This window comes from Tiliqua scincoides, chromosome 13 (genome assembly GCF_035046505.1).
Source record: "Tiliqua scincoides isolate rTilSci1 chromosome 13, rTilSci1.hap2, whole genome shotgun sequence".
NCBI classification, from domain to species: Eukaryota; Metazoa; Chordata; class Lepidosauria; order Squamata; family Scincidae; genus Tiliqua; species Tiliqua scincoides.
The window spans coordinates 13,787,138-13,805,698 of NC_089833.1; the positions used below are offsets into that span (position 1 = coordinate 13,787,138).

General features: G+C 48.2%; 2 protein-coding genes across 2 annotated transcripts in view; one reads left to right on the plus strand and one right to left on the minus strand.

Annotated features, from left to right (window-relative positions):
- The window catches only part of LOC136663879 (lysosomal alpha-glucosidase-like), a 33,144-nt gene extending 25,726 nt beyond the window's left edge, over positions 1-7,418 (minus strand). Inside the window, exon 1 of the mRNA XM_066640843.1 lies at positions 7,347-7,418. The gene's annotated coding sequence lies outside the window, so the exon portion shown is untranslated. The remainder of the gene's footprint in view (positions 1-7,346) is intronic.
- A 6,500-nt stretch (positions 7,419-13,918) lies between these two features.
- Positions 13,919-18,561, plus strand: part of MAFK (MAF bZIP transcription factor K) — a 10,246-nt gene continuing 5,603 nt past the window's right edge. Inside the window, exons 1-2 of the mRNA XM_066609430.1 lie at positions 13,919-14,249; positions 18,354-18,433. Of these exons, the coding sequence (XP_066465527.1) occupies positions 14,183-14,249; positions 18,354-18,433 (147 nt within the window). The 5' untranslated portion in view covers positions 13,919-14,182. The remainder of the gene's footprint in view (positions 14,250-18,353; positions 18,434-18,561) is intronic.

The following is an 18,561-nucleotide window of genomic DNA, read 5'->3' on the forward strand; positions in this document are numbered from 1 at the left end:
ACTCAATGGGACTTACTTCTGAGTAGACATGCACAGGATTGCACTGTAAGGGCCCAGTCCTATCCAACTTTCCAGCATTGGTGCAGCTGCAATGCAGCCTCAAGGTAAGGGAGCAAATGTTCCCATACCTTGAGGAAGCCTCTGAGACTGCCTCCCCAACACAGGATGCAATGCATACCCCACTGGCACAGCAGCACCGGCACTGGAAAATTGGACAGGATTTGGCCCTAAGGCTGCAATCCTATGCAGATTTACCTAGGAGTAAGTCCTGAACACAGTGCTACTTGGTTAGATATGTAGAGGCTAGTACTTAAAACAATCTCATATTTATTGGGGATCTTTGTTCATCCCATGTTTTAGCTCATACATTTGTTTAATTTCTGCCCAGCCCAAAAGTATACACATTTGATCCCTGTTGTGTAGATGCAACGTTGGGCTGAAATGATTTAAAAACTATTGCAACTTATCTCCAGAGTTTAGAATAAAATGAGTTACATTGTTTAATAAATTATAGTTGGTTTCAAAGTAGAAATTTGGAGCCAGATGAGAAGACACTCTAATGAAGACACTTGCAGTTGATTTTTGTTGGTATAGCCTTAATGGGGCATGACTGGGGGTGGAGTGTCAGGACAAGCACCAACACTTTAAAGTTAACACTATACTACCATTCACAACGGTTTTGTGAGGTAGGTTAGGCTGAGTGAATGTGAAGGGTCTGTAGCCACTCGCTGAGTGGTTTGAAGGAGAATTTGACTTCCTTCATTCCTAGTTTAACAGTCTAATCACTGTGCCATACTGGCTCTGCTGTACATGGATTCCTAGAATGCTGAATTTGAAGATGTTCCTTGATATTGGCACTCCTAGTATCCCCATTCAACCTGTATAAAAGAACTACTATAAAATATCTATGTAAATAAAATAAGTTTGTATCTATAGAAGTGCTTATTTGTATCTTTAGAAAATATTATTACTACACTCTATACCAGCCATTTTCAAGCACTGTGCTGTGGCACAATGGTGTGTTGTGAGTGCTCTGCAGGTGTGCTGCATGAGTTTGGGGGAGGATCATATATAAGTAGGGCCATTGGGGGATGTGAGCCCCCCACCAACAGCATGGTGTGCCTGGACAATTTTAGTAGCTTGTCAGGGTGCCATGAGACAAAAAAAAAGTTGAAAGTAACTGCTCTATACTTTTACACAGACAAGCCCCCTGGATTTTTATAAGTGCTGCATACCCACAAAATATTATTTTTTTTAACTAGCTGATATATCCACATATATTTATGTTAATTATATTGTGGTTTGCTGATTGCTATTGCTGGAATTCCCCCCCCCCTCCTTTGCAGATTCCAGTCTATTGTGGTAATTAAGAGCCTGAGCTGGGGAAACCCCAGTTCAGACCTCATCTCAGCCATGAAATGAGCTCATTGCTGAATTGGTGAGAGAAGAATTCAGAGAAGCCTCAGTCCCCACTGTCTGGAGCAGGGGTGTCCAAAGTTTTTGGCAGGAGGGCCACGTCATCTCTCTGACACTGTGTCGGGGGCCGGGGAAAAAAAGAATTAATTTACCTTTAAAATTTGAATACATTTACATAAGTATACATAAATAAATATATTAAAGATGAACTTATATGAATGAATGAAGGTCTTGCAATAACACAAGGCCTATAAAAGGCCTTGTACAAAGCAAGGCTGGCCTTTCCTTTGCTGCTGCTACTGCATCATAGATGTGAAACAGCAAGCAGTGGAGGAAGCCCTCATCCCACAGCTCATGCAAGAGGTCAAACAGTCACCCTCATGCTGAGAGTAGTTGCGTTGGGCCAGTGCGGGCTCCGACAAATCTCTGGAGGGCCAGAGGCTCATTGGAGACTGGGGTCTCCCTGAGGGCCACATTGAGAGGCCTTGGGGGCCGCATGTGGCCCCAGGGCCAGGGTTTGGGCACCCCTGGTCTGGAGTATGGGGGATGATTGTATTTGGCAAGACTTGTAGGATTAGCTCTGAGAGTGAAAGGGCTAGGGGTGGGAGGGATGAACCATGCAGTCATCCCTCCCACTGAATAAACATAAATATGTGTTTACTCAGAAATCAGTCCAGCGATGTTCAAGGGGCTTATTCCCAGGTAAGTGCATAAAGGATTGCAGCATACGTGGGTCCATTTGGTGGTTCTGTGAGTTGGGCTCTGTCATTCACAACTTGTTGCACATGGGCAAACAGTCCTCTGGTGATGTCAGTATGAACCTATTCCGTACTTGCCTGGGTTGGCTAAAAAGTGTTGCAGGCATTTGTGTGTTTAATACAGCAACTGCACTTGAAGGATTGATATGAGTTTAGAGCTGGTCGCGGTTGGGAAAGTTAGGCCGTGGGTTCGAGGAATTGTAGTCCTGTGGGTATTTTGCACTCTGCAGAGTGAGTAGCGACTGAGTCAGCAGTCACGCCTTTGAGGTATTCTGGGTTTTGAGGTGCCTCTGAGTCATTATGCTCCTTGCACTTTCATTGGAAACATACATGCACATTCCGGCACACGCCAGCGAGTTCGTTCAGCGCAATCTAAGTCTCCATGCATCCTCACGGCATGCATAGCGGGCTTCGTTCGGTTGTTGGAGGCATGCAACAGACACCCGTGGAGGGCAGTCACTTGAGCTGGATTTTGCAGTACTTGAGTCTATTGCGACATGAGAGGGCGTTTCCCATGTTCCCAAACCATCTAATCCCTATGTGCTAATAAGTTACTGTTAAACTTTGGTAATCAGCCATACTTTCATAGGGCAGCTCAGTATAGAAATCATAAATGCAAGAGTATTACTTAAACATCAGCTGTTGCAGGGCCGGTCAATAAGGCTGATTTCAAAGATTTCATGGTGCAAAGATTTTAAAGATATCCTAGTCGATTGTCCAAAATTATGACTTCCAATTTTCTGAAGGCCTTAGGAGTGGACCTGAACAGGTGGGAAACCCTGGTCTCTGAGCGTCCCGCTTGGAGGCAGGCTGTGCAGCATGGCGTTTCCCAGTTTGAGGAGACACTTGACCAACAGACTGAGGCTAAGAGGCAAAGAAGGAAGGTCCATAGCCAGGGAGACAGACCAGGGACAGACTGCACTTGCTCCCAGTGTGGAAGGGATTATCACCCCCAAATTGGCCTTTTCAGCCACACTAGACGCTGTTCCAGAACCACCTTTCAGAGCGCGATACCATAGTCTTTCGAGACTTAAGGTTGCCAACTTGAGAATTTTCAGAGAAAAGTCCCAATGTTGTGTTTGCCTGTAGTAGAGATCATGAGCAGGAGATTAGTCCTCGTTCTTTAGGCTCCATTTGTTCCCAAGAGGAGGACAACACATACAGCCAATCATTCCGAGAGTAAAATATCTACAAACTAGCATTCATTCATTTTCTAAAAGTGTTTCACCTGCGCTGCATGCCGCACTGTGTATATAAAAGCCAATCTTCTTGGTTTTTGTATACACAATGTGGCCAGAAGGTGAAGAAGCCGCTGCATCTCCACACAGACTCCTTGAGTGGTGTAGCTAGGGGGGTGCAAAGCATCAAGTTTTGCAGGGAGCCTCACCACTGTGTGCAAGCAGCGCCTCCCCTTCCCCTTCAGAGCCGTTCCAGGTGGTGGAAGCAAAACAGAGGTGTATGCCTGGCTTTGAAGGGGAGGGGGAGGAGGGGCCACTTGCACTGTGCAGTGAGGTTCCCTGCAAAACTTGGTGCTTTGCACCCCCTCTGGGTACACTACTGACTCCTTGATTCCTGCATTCCAGACCAGTATTAGTTATTTAAAAGATTTTTACCCAGCCTTTTTCTCTGCCAGGCCAGATGCCCAAGGCAGCTGTACCTCCTTTACACCACACAAATGTGGTGGTGGATTTTAACCTCCTGTCTCAACTTGACAGCCAGACTATTTACCAGTGCAGGGAGAGGGAGCCTCAGTTCTCTTGCCCTAACCCCTCTCTTTCATGCAGTTTGGGTGACAGGTTTCAAGAGGGGAACCTAACCTGGGTGGTGGTTTCCCCCGCCCCCAGTTGTCATTTTGATAAACAACTAAATTAATTACATCACGCGTTCAGAAACCATGGGGCCAAAAAAGCATTGTCAACTTTACACATGGAAAATCCTAGGTGACTGCTGAAAGAAAAATGCACAGTCCAAAGTAGGGCAGTGTCTCTTTTAGGACAAGCCAAAAACAAACAAGGGATGGAACGACAAGCTTTTGAATCCTACAGCATTCTTCATCAGCCTAAGTGGCAAGCAAAAGGAGGAGGGGAATGGAGGCATGTGTAGTTTCCCCAACAGTGTGCAGCTTCTGAAAGCAAAAGGTGACATTTATGAGGTCAACATGAAAGCCTTCTACACTCCATCTTTTGCTTTCAGAAGCTGCAGGCTGTGTAGAACCTACATCCCCCCCACTATCCCTGCCTTCACCCTTTACTTACTATAGCCTGATGAAGACTTCTGTAGGACTCAAAAACCTCTCATACCCAAGGTTTCATACCTTGTTACCTTTTGGTTGGTTGTACTGAAGGTATTACCTTATTTTAGAGTGTGGGCTTTGGAAATGTGAAGATGTGGAAATAGCTGTTAGTGCATACTCTCACTCTCTCATATGCTAATCAAAATGCTTGCATGGTGGAATAAAAGGCAAATATTTGATCCTTAATGAGAGAAGAGAAATTCTCATTAAGAATTTAATGACTAGGTAATGACACACAGGACTAGGTGTGTTCTGTGACAGGAGAGCACTGGTTTTGCCTACAGAAGATTCCAGGTTCAAGCCCCTGCATCTCTGGCAAGGACTGACAAAGACTCCTTTTTCTGAAACCGTGGAGAGTCATTGCCTGTTAGTGTAGATGGGATCAAGCCAGATGGGCCCACAGTCTGACTTGGTACAAGGCAGTTTCAGATGTTTGTTCATATATTTTAAGGCAGTGGTTCTCAAATTCTCAGGGAGTTTGAGAACCAAAATAAGTTATTGCAGGGGAGGGGGGGAAGGCAGCAATGTGATCCCCAGGATCGCACTGCTGCCTGGGACAAGGGGGGGGGGTAAACACGTACAGCCAGTACCAACCCCCTGGGGAAATGGGGAGCCTGTGGACTCCTCTGCAGGGCTCCTCAAGCCTCCAAATGCCTGAAAAATGTTTTTAAAAACCCACTTCCTGTTTTCATCGCGAAAACAGTGTACAAACCCCCTCTTGTACCTGGTAGCATCGAGATCGTGGGAATCACCTTGCTGCCTGTTCTCCTTCCCTGAGAGACAGGGCTTCCCAGGTTGGTGGGTTGCAACCCACCAGTTTGAGAACCCCTGCTTTGCACCAGTGGAATTAGGATTTGTTCTGTGTTTTGAAAAAAGTGCAAAGCCCCACTGAGACACCAATAGGAAATAAAGGTTTCCTAACACAGGCAAGAGCCTCAGGCAGGGTCTGGGAGGGGAGAGGAGAGCGGGCAAGCCCAGACCTCGCTGTAGCTCATTGGCAGTTATCTACAACTTGGTTTTGATGATCGTGTGAACTAGGTCTTATTGTTGGGAGTTTACCCATGTTGGACTAGGTAACCGTTAGGCCATTCCCAATCTGATGCTGAGAGACATTAGCGCCAGACAGACTGAGCATGGGACAATCATTGCTGGTCATAAAAGCAACCATGCTCTGTCAGAAGGAAGGTTCATCTAATCCAGCATCCTTTTTCCACCACTTGCCTCTGGGAGGATCACAAGGAGGGCAAGAAGGTAAATGGCCCATCTAAGAACATAAGAACAGCCCCACTGGATCAGGCCATAGGCCCATCTAGTCCAGCTTCCTGTATCTCACAGCGGCCCACCAAATGCCCCAGGGAGCACACCAGATAACAAGAGACCTCATCCTGGTGCCCTCCCTTGCATCTGGCATTCTGACATAACCCATTTCTAAAATCAGGAGGTTGCGCATACACATCATGGCTTGTACCCCGTAATCTCCTGTTGGTTGCCCACCAGCACTTCGTATTCAAAGTTATACTGCCTTTAGACATGGAAGTTCTCTTAGCCCTCATGACCAATATTCATTGGTTCCCAAACTGTGGGTCAGGACCCACTGGTAGGTCACAGTCTGGTTTTTGGTGGGTCACCAAAGGGTGATGAAAACAGCAGATGCCTCAAGCCCTGAGGCTATTCAAAAACCAGATGCTGTAGCTGCTATTGTTGGCATCCTTCAGTCTCGGAAGACTATGGTATCGCACTCTGAATAGTGTTCTGGAACAGAGTGTCCTCTCCAGTGCCCGAAGCCTGGGTAAAGTAGATATGGAGGATAGACTGTTAGTTAGCTGCTAATTATTTTGTAAAGAGCTTGAGCTCCTGCAGTTTGCAAAATAGCTGCTAACTGCTCTGCAAGGAGCTGAGCTCCTGCAGTTTGCAAGCATCTCCCTAAATATAGGGAGATAGAGGGTCTTTTCTTCTGGTTATTATAAACAAATAAAATATTATTGTTTTCTAGATTTCGTTTTAAAAAATCTGGTAAACCTAGGTGGGTCTCAACAGAGTGGTTTTAAAAAGTGGGTGCTGGTGCTAAAAAATTTGGGAACCACCGGTTTAGAGCAATTTTTTTTTTCCAATAAAAAGGTCACTGTATAAGTGCTAAGTCTTGTTACTGGACACCCAAATATTTCTCACCCTGTTTGCAGAACTGAAATGCTAAATGCTAAAACACTAAGGGCCCAATCCTATCCAACTTTCCAGCACTGATGCAGGTACAGTGCAGCCCCAAGGTAAGGCAATAAATGTTCCCATACCTTGGGGAGGTCTCCGTGACTGCCTCCTCACCACAGTGCATGCCCCATTGGCACTGGAAAACTGGATAGGATTGGGACCTAAGTCTGCAATCCAATCCATACTTACTTGGGAGTGAGCCCCATTGACTATAATGGGATTTACTTCTGAGTAGACATGCCTAGGATTGAGCTCTGAATCTGTTTTGATTTCATGCACTCTCTTCTGCTTTCCTAAGCAGAAGTTCCCAACTAAGGGGGGGCGGGTAGAAGCATGTTTAACAGCTTGTTCAGAAAAGAGGCCTTTGGAAATCTGAAATTTTCAAACCCCAAACTCTTATGTGCCAAGGACAGGCAGCAGATCCTGGGGAAACAGCCTCTTTTCTTTGGATGCCCCTTTTTTCAGCCTATATCTTTGGTAGCTGATTGTTAAAAATGGGGCTTGGAAGAAGCTCAAGGAGCTGAGAAAACAGAGTCTTCCGGCCTCTCCGGGTAGAAAGTTGTGTAATTTCAAGGCCCACTCAGCTTGACTCTGAATTTCTGCATCCGTGCTCAAACCACTAGCCCAGCCAGCCACAGAGGCACCTGCTGTGGTTTAGTATTCAATTCATTTACCTTGCTGCTCCTGTGCCCGTGAAAGCTTGCTGCGTTTTCTTCTTCCTGCCCCGTACAGCTGTAATGCAGAGAAGCCTTCCTTCTTGCAGTCACTTCCTAAACATGACAGACACCAGTGTTGCCCAATGGCAACACAGAGGATCAGCAGGGCTGTGCGTAAGGAATCATTAACTCTGCATGTACCTACAGAGTGAGAGGAGAAAATGGAAAGACAGTTTTTAAAAAATCAGGACTTTGACTTTGGAACAGATTGTATCAGCCAAAACAAATATGCTGAACCAAACCAGACTTTGTAGCGTGGCTTAGAACTGCTTAAAATCATCAGCTTAAAGCAGTGTTTCTCAACCTGTGGTACAGGTACCACCAGTGGTACTCACTGGACCTTTGCTGTCTGGCAGCAAGACCAGGAATGTGACATAACAAACAGTGGTGGAGGCTCAGCTCAGTGGACAGAGCTCCAAAGCATGTTTTTCCATGCTCAAAAAAGCCCTCCTGTCCACCTTGAGCTGGTGTTTATTACATCGCATCTGGCCTCCCAACCCAGAAGTAACCGGTGACGATGTCATCACCAGTTAATTCCAGTGGTAGTTTGAATAGGTGGACCATGTGAAGTGGTTATAGTGGAGGACTAATGTTGAGAAACACTGACTTAGGGCGCAATCCTAACCTACTTTCCAGCACCGACATAAGGGTAGTACAACTTCGAGGTAAGGGAACAAACATTGCCATACCTTGAGGAGGCCTCTGTGACTGCCCCCCAACTGCAGGATGCAGCACATGTCTCACTGGCACAGCTATGCCAGTGCGGGAAAGTTGGTTAGGATTGCGCCCTTAAAGTTTTCAGATGCAGTGCTATGTTAAGAGAGCTTCTTTATACTGAGTCTAGTTCTTGGTCCATCCAGCTTAGTACTGTCACTACTGACTGGCAGTAGCTCTCCAGGGTGTCAGATTGCCTGCGCCTGACCCAAAAGGTGCAGGGGTCAAAAATGTCACCTTTTGCAGGCAAATTGGGTGTGCTGCAACTGTGTAATTAGTCTGTGGAACTCTTTGTCACAGGAAGTAGTGATGACATCTTGCCTGGGTGCCTTTAGGAGGGGATTGGACAAATCTCTGGAGGAAAAGTTCATTACAGGTTATAAGTCATAGTAGGTATGTGCAAGCTCTTGGTTTTAGAGGCAGGCTGCCTTTGATTCCCAGATGCAGGGGAGGGCACCAGGACGCAGGTTGTGTCTGTTGTCTTGTGTACTCCCTGAAGCATTTGGTGGGCCACTGTGAGATACAGGAAGCTGGACTAGATGGGCCTTTGGCTGGATCAAGCGGGACTCTTCTTATGTTCTTAAGTTCTTGTCCAATAGTTGCAGTGACTGTGTTCAGTACCTTCTTTTCAATTTTCATTTTAACAGCGTGTAGCCTATGCTGTTATTAATTGAGTATTATTAACAGTGTTATTAATTGGTCACCTGCCTGTGTCGAGGCTTTCAAAGGGGGTGCTGGAAGCATTGCCCGCCTCTCCTCCCCCTCTTTATGAAAGTTTTTAATGAATTTCGGTCCCTGGAACCTGCATTATTAATTTATACAGGATGTGGCAGAAACTCATATTGGAGATCTATAGCGGAGTTGCTCGGAGGAATCGGCAAATGGGCTTTCAGTGCATTGTATTTCGCAGTTATGAAATGGAGCAGCCCCACGAGTTCGTCGCATGTCGTCATCTGTGCCGACTCTCCTGTTCGGGTGCGGCTGATCGCCACATGAGATTCTGGAGAACCAGACATCGCTGGGTTAGATGGACCAGTAGTCTGGCCGGCTATAAAATAGGTATAACAAAGCAGTAAACTTAGGTTCGTACGTTCAATTATCTGTTGATCGTTGCCAATCCTTCTCTGGATGTCCTCCATCCCCACTGTACAGTGCACAGACATGCCCCCCACCCCATCCCCTCATTTGCTGGATCCACTTCCTTCATAACCACAAGCTATCTGTAGCATCTGTCTAGGCTGCTCACCAGACCATGGAAGACTCTCTGATCTCCGTCCAGTCTGTGTTGTGGCAAGAGTCTGTTTTCCGTCTGGTGGCTTCTGACGTTTGTCAGTTTTTGCTGCTGGTTCTGTTTCAAGTCGAAGCAGGAACCTGGCCAGCTGGGTGAATTCTCCCTTCTGTTCTGTAGAGGCAGTACCCGCTTGTCCCCCTCCTGCTTCTATGCTTTGCATCTCCTTGTGGTCTCTGTGATCCTTGTCATTGCCAACAATCACTCTGGTCTCTTTAGGGATGATGCACAACAAGTGACTGGTTTGAAGCTTATGCGTGGGACAAGGGGGACTTATGGAGCAGCAGGAGAAAGATTTGTGAAGGACGGAGGCGAAAGGTTCTCTTTGTCTGCAGCATCCTTGGGATGAGCAGAAATGTCACCCTGTTTCATGGGAATGGAGGTGCAAACAGGCCTGAAACCACCATGCTTCCCTTTGTTGGCCTTTGGGCACAATCCTTCCCAGTCTACTCAGAAGTAAGTCCTATTGTGTTCAATGGGACTTACTCCCAGGAAAGTGAGGTTAGGATTGCAGCCTTTGTTTACTAATGGGTGATGGTGGTTTTGAGTTAGGCAAACAAAGTACGTCAAAGCATTGGGAAGCAGGTCCCCTATGAGAAGAGTTCTCGTTTTGTCTGTTGTGGGGCAAGGGAGCATGAAGCTATGCAGAGTCTTGAAATCCCATCCCAAACAACTGCCAGTCTTACTCCTCTGCCCTGCCGACTTCTGCAGTTTCAGCAGGTGTTGCCCAGTTGTACTTTCAAACACGTGGTGATTCTGGGTGCAGAATTTTCCTTTCTGAAGATCTCGGTGGCTTGTATTTTTTCTCTGCGGGATTAAATGGCAACCATTCACCTGTGTGAGGACATTTGGGAACACCATTGGAGTGGGTGCAAAACCTGCTTGGGGTGACCTACGTCCCAAATGACAGCCCTGTGTTATACAACTCGTGGAGAGCCACTAAGGGCTGTTAGACAGTACTGAGGCAGGGATTGCCAGCTTCCCAGAAAAAAATCTCACTTGGCTGGTCTTTTGGCCTCACAGCCAAGTCTTTTTAAAATAGACCTCCAGGGCAGGAGGTCTGGCTTAATTGGTAGAGCTGCCGCCTTGTATGCCTGAAGATCTGAGGCTGCCAGTTTGAAGCAACCGAAAGTACCGAGAACTGACGACACGCTGATATACTGATGAGCTGACCCTCGGTGGCAGAGAGGATTTGCCGTCAAGTGGAGCGTGGGAGGCGAAGGGCCAGAGAGAGGCCAGACCGGGAAGGAATCCAGCTGGAAGGAGGAGTTCTATGAAAGACTAGAACTAGTCAATTGTAAAAAACCCTACGGGGGTTTAGAACAGACTGCCTATGTAAACCACCTTGGATTAAAGTCTGACGACCAAAGAAAGGCGGTATATAAATACCTGTATAAATAAATAAATAAAAGGCTAATTTCCTTCTTGGCAGCCTCTGTTTCCCTTCCTTCCATCCTTGAACAACACATGAGCTAAAGAGCCTGGTTGGTGATCTCGAGCCCGTTTCACCATGCTGCTGGCTGGGGCACATCCCAGTGCATGTATCTGGGTGCCCTCCATGGCAGCCTCCACAAGTTCTGTCCCACTGAAGAAGGCAGAGTGAGGTGGTGGCCTTGCAAAGGGCCACAGCAGTTGGGGTCAGCTTTGTCATCCGCTCCAGTGCTGATTCATCCTACTGGACTGTCCAGCATCAGCCACAGAAGCCGACAGCAGCAGTCCTTTGCTCCCTTTGGAGTCCAGCGGCTCTGCCTCTTGACCCATCCTTGCTCCTACACCAGGATGGCAGTAATTATTTAGGTTGGAAGCTGGTCACCCTTGGCAGGATCACAGGAACTGCCCCTCTGACCGGAGGGGCAGGGGAGTGTTTTTGTTTCACAATACAGGAAACTCCACGAATGGAGACACTTCACTTCGTGCGGGCAGGCAAGTGGGCAGCCGAGAGGAGTTTCTGTCCTTACTCACGGGCTTAGAGATTGGAACCGTTGGCGTTTTTCCTCTCCAAGGGCTGTGCTGAGACCACACGTGTGGGCTGGCTGGTTGATAAAAAGCTGTCTTCCTGTACTTGAGCTAGGGGGAGAGAGAGCAAGCCAGCGGGAGATCTGAATGGCCAAACTGATTTATAGGTGCTTTTCCTACCAACGCCAGCTCCTGTGCTATGGAGTAAGCTTCAAAAGCAATGGTACCTGTTTAGTTGTTCCTTGTGGAGCGGGCCAGGCTGTTTCCTGCCCACCTGCCCTGCAGTGGCCAACCAACCTGCTGGGTTAGACCAAGGTGGGTCCATTTACCCAGCATCCTGTTTCCAGGGGCAGGACGTGTGGGCTAGTGGTTCTCTCCTGCTGCAGCTCCCAGCAGCCGGCATTTGGAGGCCTCTGAACCCGGAGCTTCCATGCATCTGTCCTGACTGAAAGCCACTGATAGGCTTGTCTTCTGCTAGCTTCTCTGATCCCCCCAATTTAGGCTAGTGGCAATGAGAGTTGGAGAAAAGCGTCCAAGATGCTCTTTGGACATACCTGATAGTTGCTTGCAATCAGCCTGCTGAGGAGCCAGGCATTAGGCCAGGGCTGGAAAAATGTCCCAGCTTCTTACAGGCTTGAAATGACCATTTCACGGTTGCTTTTTTTAGCAGTAGCTGGAAAACAAAGGCCAAACTGCCACCATCGTTGTTGACTTCTCTTGGTTTTCATGGTGGGCATTGCTGCAGTCATGTGTAACGGTCCCCCTGTACAGTGGGGTAGAGATGCGACACGGAAGAGCTGTGTTCAGATTCTGCTCGGCCACTAAATTCACCACGTGGCCTGTGTTAAGTCACTCCCTCTCAACTTAAAGTAGCTAACCTCACATAGGATCTTCTGAGGATAAAAGAAAGTGTCAATAATTGCTGCTGCTGCTGTTGTTTATATGAAGTGCATCAAGTTAATAATGATGTGAAAATAGCAGTTGTGCCCATCATTATATATATTTGATAGTTTGCTAGTGGTCAGCGATGCTGAGTTGATATTTTCTCATAGGGCAGTGGTGGCCGGAGGATGGTTCTTCTACAGCCCACCATGGTTGAAGTGGGGGCTACAACCTGCCTGGGCAGTACTGATCATATGTTCTTCAGGTGTTGGTGATGGTGAAAGAGAGAGAACAGTGTAGAGTTATGTAGCACAGACCAGTGGTTCCCAGACTGTGGGTTGGGACCCACCAGTGGGTCATAACCCAATTTTTGGTGGGTAGTGAAACTGACAAGCTGATAAAGAAAATGTGTTGAGCCCTATGGGAAGTGAAACTGACAAGTAGGTGAACCTACTTTGTCTTTTTCGAAGGCCAGGTGAACACAAGGCTACTGGACTGATCCGATGAACTTGGAAGTTAAACACTCCAGAAGGTGCACCTCCTACCATAGTAAAAAGGGTAAAAACAGACACTTGAGTGGCTGGTAAAGTAAAACTGTTTTTTAGCCTCGTAAAGCTGGGTGGATCCTGATAAAGTGCCATTTTAAAAAGTGGGTCCTGGTGCTAAAAAGTTTGGGAACCACCAGTAAAAGAAACACAGGGCTGAGTTTTTCAGCTGGCTGGAAAGGGGTCCTGGGTGGGTGGCTCTAAATTGTTTCTTCATGGGGGGAGCTGATCCTGCTTTTCAGGGTGCTATCTGGGTGCCTGCTTCTGTGAACTCTACCTGTGGAACTCCTTGCCACAGGATGTGATGATGGCATCTGGCCGGATGCCTCTAAAAGGGGATTGGACAAATTTCTGGAGGCAAAGTCCATCACAGGTTACAAGCCGCGATGGGTATGTGCAACCTCCTGATTTTAGAAGAGGCTACCTCAGAATGCCAGGGAAGGCACCAGGATGCAGGTCTCTTGTTGTCTTGTGTGCTCCTTGAGGCATCTGGTGGGACAGGAAAGTGGATTAGATGGGTCTTTGGCCTGATCCAGCGGGGCTCTTCTTATGTACGTGGATACCGCAGTGTTAGAATCCCCGCACGTCTCCCACACTCTCTCTTCCAAAAGGCAGCCAAACCCTGTCCCGCTGCCATCCCTGCAACGTTTTCCTGTTCTGGGAAGGAGGGGGGAGCAGGGAGAAGAACCTGCAGCAAAGTATTGGAGGTGCAGATGTGGTAGAGGCGTGAAGGGCGGCAGGTGGCCAGAAGGAAGTTGCAGGAAGTTTTCAAAAATAGGCACTTGAGAGCGGAAGGGAGAGTGGGGGAGTCTTGGCGCTCTCCAAGGCTGCACATTTGTTCCATCCCTGAGCCTGCCTGGTCGGTCTTTCCATCAGCTGGCCAGGGGAAAGGGGGCTTTGAAGATTTCCTGGTCTGGGATCAAAAGGCTTTTTGTGTCCGCCAGTGGGGTGTGGCCAGCCTGAGTCCCCCTCACTCCTCCCTCCCCCTTGACTTCCCTTTTCTGGTATAGCTTTGCCAAGTCCAGTGTGACCCTTTCCTTGTAGGGATTGGGTGGAGGGACGGTGGGGGGGGGGAGAGACTGGGAGGAGAAGGAAGTGTTTCTAGTTCTGTGGGAATGTGAGCTCTCTCCCACTCTGTAAACAGCTGGTGACTCATTGCATAGCTATGGCAGCGGAGGGATGCATGGCTTAAGGCATGCTCTGTGTGTGTGTGTGTGTTTGTACATACACAAGGACAGGGAGGGGAACAGCAGCCTGCTTCCTTCATGCCACATTCCACTCGGCTTCCCTGAGTTTCTTCCCGTCAAGACCCGGCGGCCCTGCCTTCATGCCCGTGCGGCCTGCCCGCTTTGCCTTCCCTGAAGGAGCTGGCTGGAGCAGTCAGGAGGCATCCGGGGCGCACTGCAAACATGAGGGCAGGAGAGGAGAGCTGCAAAGGCGCGAGAGAGAGCCAGGGAAGGGCTCTGCAAGTACAAGGTAACTCTGCTGGCTTCCTCTCCAGCTGCTTAGTTGGCTGCATAGTTCTCCCTGCCACTTGTTATCTTGTTTCCCCTTGTATCAGCTGCCTGTGACTTCCTCCCTGCCCCATCTCTACTACCCCAAAAGCCTCCTACTTTCTTAAACAACTCCACCGTGTCTCTCCTGGGGCCTGGCACTCTCCCCTCCCATGCTTTTGCACAGTACCACCTCTTTGTGGTCATTCAAAGGCCTTCTTTTCAAGGAAATCTTTGGCTCTTAAGCCCTTCGTCTTCGTTCCTCGCTGAAACAAATTCTAGGTATGTAGGAGTGCATGTGTTCACACCGACCCTTTGCCGCTTGTCCCCCGTTCAAGTGGTTTGGGGCTGAGTCTTGTCACCCTTACTTGGGTTGCTTTGCGCTACACCGTTGGCACTATAGAAATAATGTTTGCCTACACCAAATGTACAGATCAGCCCTTCTGAGGCTTCTGCTTTTCTCTATGTTGTGCTTATGGTCCTTCCTTTTGCCTTCCATGTCTATGCAAATACACCTTTCAGATGTTGGGTTTGGGGTCCCGGATCTGCTTCCTTACCGACTACTTTCCTCCATCCCTCTGCTCCAGGTCTTTTAGAAAGGAGGAGATGCAGTCAAGTACCGGCCTGTAGTTGGGGAGCCCTGCAGAAGTAGCTTGTGTAATCTGGACACTTCAAAATAGGCTGTATTCTGACAGCGTTGTCAAGGAGGCATACATAAGTTTTTTGAAAGAGAGGAGATCCAGGTTCAGTCCCTGAGGAAGTCCCTGGTTCAAATCCTACCTCCCCCATGAACTCACTTAGGCGGCTTTAAAAAGCCGCCATCTCTCAGCCTCAATCTTCCCATGTTCAGTATGGAGACACTAGTCCTGGCCAACCTTACAGGGTTGTTATAAGGACTGCAAGAAGATTGTGTGTGTGTGTGTGTGTGTGTGTGTGTGTGTGTGTGTACATATTCTGATCAAGGGTGCAGGGGACAGGCTGCAGTTGCTCAGCCGTGAGGGAAAGGCACTCTGTATGTACTCAGAGGTACTTTTTGATTATTGCAATATTCTGCATTTGTTTTGTTTAAAGGAGGGGCCCGACAGCAGGTGGGAAGTCTTGCTCAGTGGGAAGAAGAGCAGGGCTACAAGCTCAGCAGTGCCCGCAAGTGCATTTTTCCACTTTCACAGCTGCAATTTCCCCACTCGATTTCTGCTTATCACATGACGCTGAACCGCGTTGATCGCCGCAAGTCAAGCGAGAAGCAGCTGGGGCTGAGCCGGCCTCCCCCTTTAACCACATACCCCCCCATTCAGGCTCTGTCTCTTCTCCCCCCCCCCACCCTCCACGCTGCCTTTTCTTCCCTCTTTCTCCCAAGAGCATCCCAAAATGAATGAGTTTGTTTACTCTCCCTCTTCCTCCCAATGCCTTTGCACAGATATGACCCGAAGTCATGATTTGCTTTTGGGCTTCTCTTGTTTCCATGGTTACCATGTTGGGGTTGGCTACTTTTCCAAGGTCACCATGGCAACTATCGGAAGGGAATCATGCTTGGGATGCTTTGGCTGAATGTCTCTCTCTCTCTCTCTCTCTCTCTCTCTCTCTCTCTCTCTCTCTCTCTCTCTCTCTCTCTCTCTCTCTCTCTTAATGAATGATTAGAATGTGTGACACGATGTAGATGGGGAGACAAGTTGTTTTGGTTTTGTTTTTCCCCCTGGGGAGGACCTGCTGGGTGGGGAGAAGGACAAATTCTGGCCAGACAGTCCTGTATCCATTACGCCCAGCGCTACGTCCTCCTTGCGCTCCTTCTGATAGCCTTTTAATGTTCCAGCCGCGGCTCTCGCATGGCCCAGGCTGGCAAGCAAAAGGACGCCGCTGTGATGTCATAGCTGCATTGCCCTCTCCTTTGGTGGTAGGTGCGCGGCTGGCTCGGCAGTCACGCCAAGTGTGTCATCCGTGCTGTACAGTGCAGGTGATGGCTGTGGCGCTGAAGTCTAGACAGGCAGCCTTGTCTCCTCCTGGGGCGACTGAAAGGCTGTAGTTTTGGGTTTCTTTTTAAAAAAACAAAAGGGTGACTGAGGTGAGAGCGAAGGGCAGCTGCCCTCCAAAGACAGCAGGGTGGGGGAGAAAAAAGAAAGCCTTTCTTTATCAGTGGCCACATCTGCACATCGCTGGGAAGACCAGAAGGGTCCCCCACCTCACAGCTTTAGGGCAAGAGAATCCCGCCATGTGAGAAAGCATTGATTTTTTTCCCTCTCCCCCTGCAACCTGTTCATTGTCGTTTTGCCGTCTTGTGATTTGTGCGTGTGTGTCTGTGCGCCTTCTTTAAAAGTAATTGTTGCTTTTGGGGCGTGGGTGTGCTCAGAGGGGGGTGGGAATGTTGGAGTTTGTTCACTTCTAGAGGGATAGTTCAAATCATTTTGCAGGACCAGCGTTGGAGACTTAGGGGGTTGGTAGTCATTGGCTTTGTAATGACCTTTGCCGGGGAGGGGTCGGGGGAGTGTGTTGAATTAAAAGTTAGTTTTAAAAGCCACACACCACCTCACTCCCAGATTCTGCTGTCCACAAACCCTGTTCTGGCTATTAGGGTGAATTGTGTAAATGTCCAAGATCAAAACAGCATGCTTCTGGAAAGTACAATTTGAAAACAGAAGAGAGAATGAACGAGCTATTCCTGGGGGCATATCTCTGAGAGACAGGCAAGAAAGGTTGGGTTTTGTGGAATGTTCTGGGCAGAAGGAGCCCAGGCCGGCAAGGAACTGTCCCAAATTCAGAGATGCAGCATCCTGATATGGTGGCCTGGGGCAGGGACCCTGAGGAATTGGGGATGCTATCAAGAAACTAGGAGTCGAGAAGAGCAAATTGTTTAGGACGAATGGCGGTATGTGTCTTGGTGGTTTCCAGTCTTTTGAGGCCTGTGGCACTAAACAACTTGGTACAATATCTGCATTGAAAGCTGAGCAGAAATGGCACCTGAACTCCACCGTTCTTGTCTTTCAACCCTGTTTTCTCCCCAATATGGGTTGAACTGATGTTGCTTTGGGAGGAAGGCCATCCCTCAGATTTGAGGGAAGGCCACCCTACTTTGCATTCAGAAGGTCCCAGATTCAATCTCCAGAAAGAGCTGGGAAAGGCCCTTCTCTGCCTGAAACCCGGGAGAGCTGCTGGTTGTCAATACTGACAGTGCTGAGCTAGATGGACCAATGTCAGACTCCTTAGGAAGCAGCTTCTTCTGTTGGCACTTTGTGTGTGTTTTTGTTTACTCTTCTGCTGGCTGCTGTGATGGGAGATGACCAGACCTTCCCCATCACACACATTTTTAGGAGAATCAGCAAAGCCTTGAGAACATTTGCTAGTTCAGACACAGAAAACACCCCCCTCCCATTTCCCTTAGGCACCTTTGAGAAAAGTCTATAGCTTAATGGTCAAGCACATGCTTTGCATCCAAAGACCCTGGTGCCTCCATGCAAAAGGGTTTCGGGTAGCTGGGCTGGGAAGCAACTCTGTTTTGAAGCATCAGAGTTCCACAGCCCATCTGAGTAGACAGTGCTTGGCTATATAGACCAATGGCATTTTCAGGTTTTTCCCTGCCTCAGCGAGGACTAGAGCCTTGTTCTGCTGGTTCTCAAGCCTCCCTAAGCATCTGCAAGAGCTGTGAGATTCTGTTACTTGCAGTGTCTTTGCAACTGTGCAAGTTGCTGGACCATCTTGCTTAAGCGAACAAAGACGGACTGAACTGGAAGGGTTCGGTGGTCAATCTTCCCGTGACCATATGATCTTCACCATATGATCTTCTTAGACATGTCCCCACGAACCAACTCCCAGTCCTTTTTTTGAAACCAGTTTGAAGGGCCAGTTCCAAGTCTCGGCAAATGTGTTAGCAGTGTCCAAAACCCATGAGCCAGTCATGCTTGAGCATGTTACTGAATATTGGGGTGCCCCTCTGTGCCTAGCAGGTGTTATTACAAAAATGTACATCATATGAGAGGGAGACTGTCTTAGCTTTGAATGTCTTTGCTGACACTGGTTCCTTGCTCTAAACTTGCAGGGTGTTTTAACTATGGCCTCACTATGAGTGTTTATCTCTCTCTCTTTTTTTCCTTTTCAGTTGCAATTTCTGAGCAGTTCTGTCCAGAAGACTGTGCCCAGGTTATGACGACTAATCCAAAGCCGAACAAAGCATTAAAGGTGAGATGGTGCAGCTTTTTGATAGGTGGATCAGCCACAGCCATTAAGGAGAACCTGCATGTACAGGGACAGTGTACCACTGAGTACGGCATGCTAGAGACATACGAGGGTATGGTCATTGCCTTCCT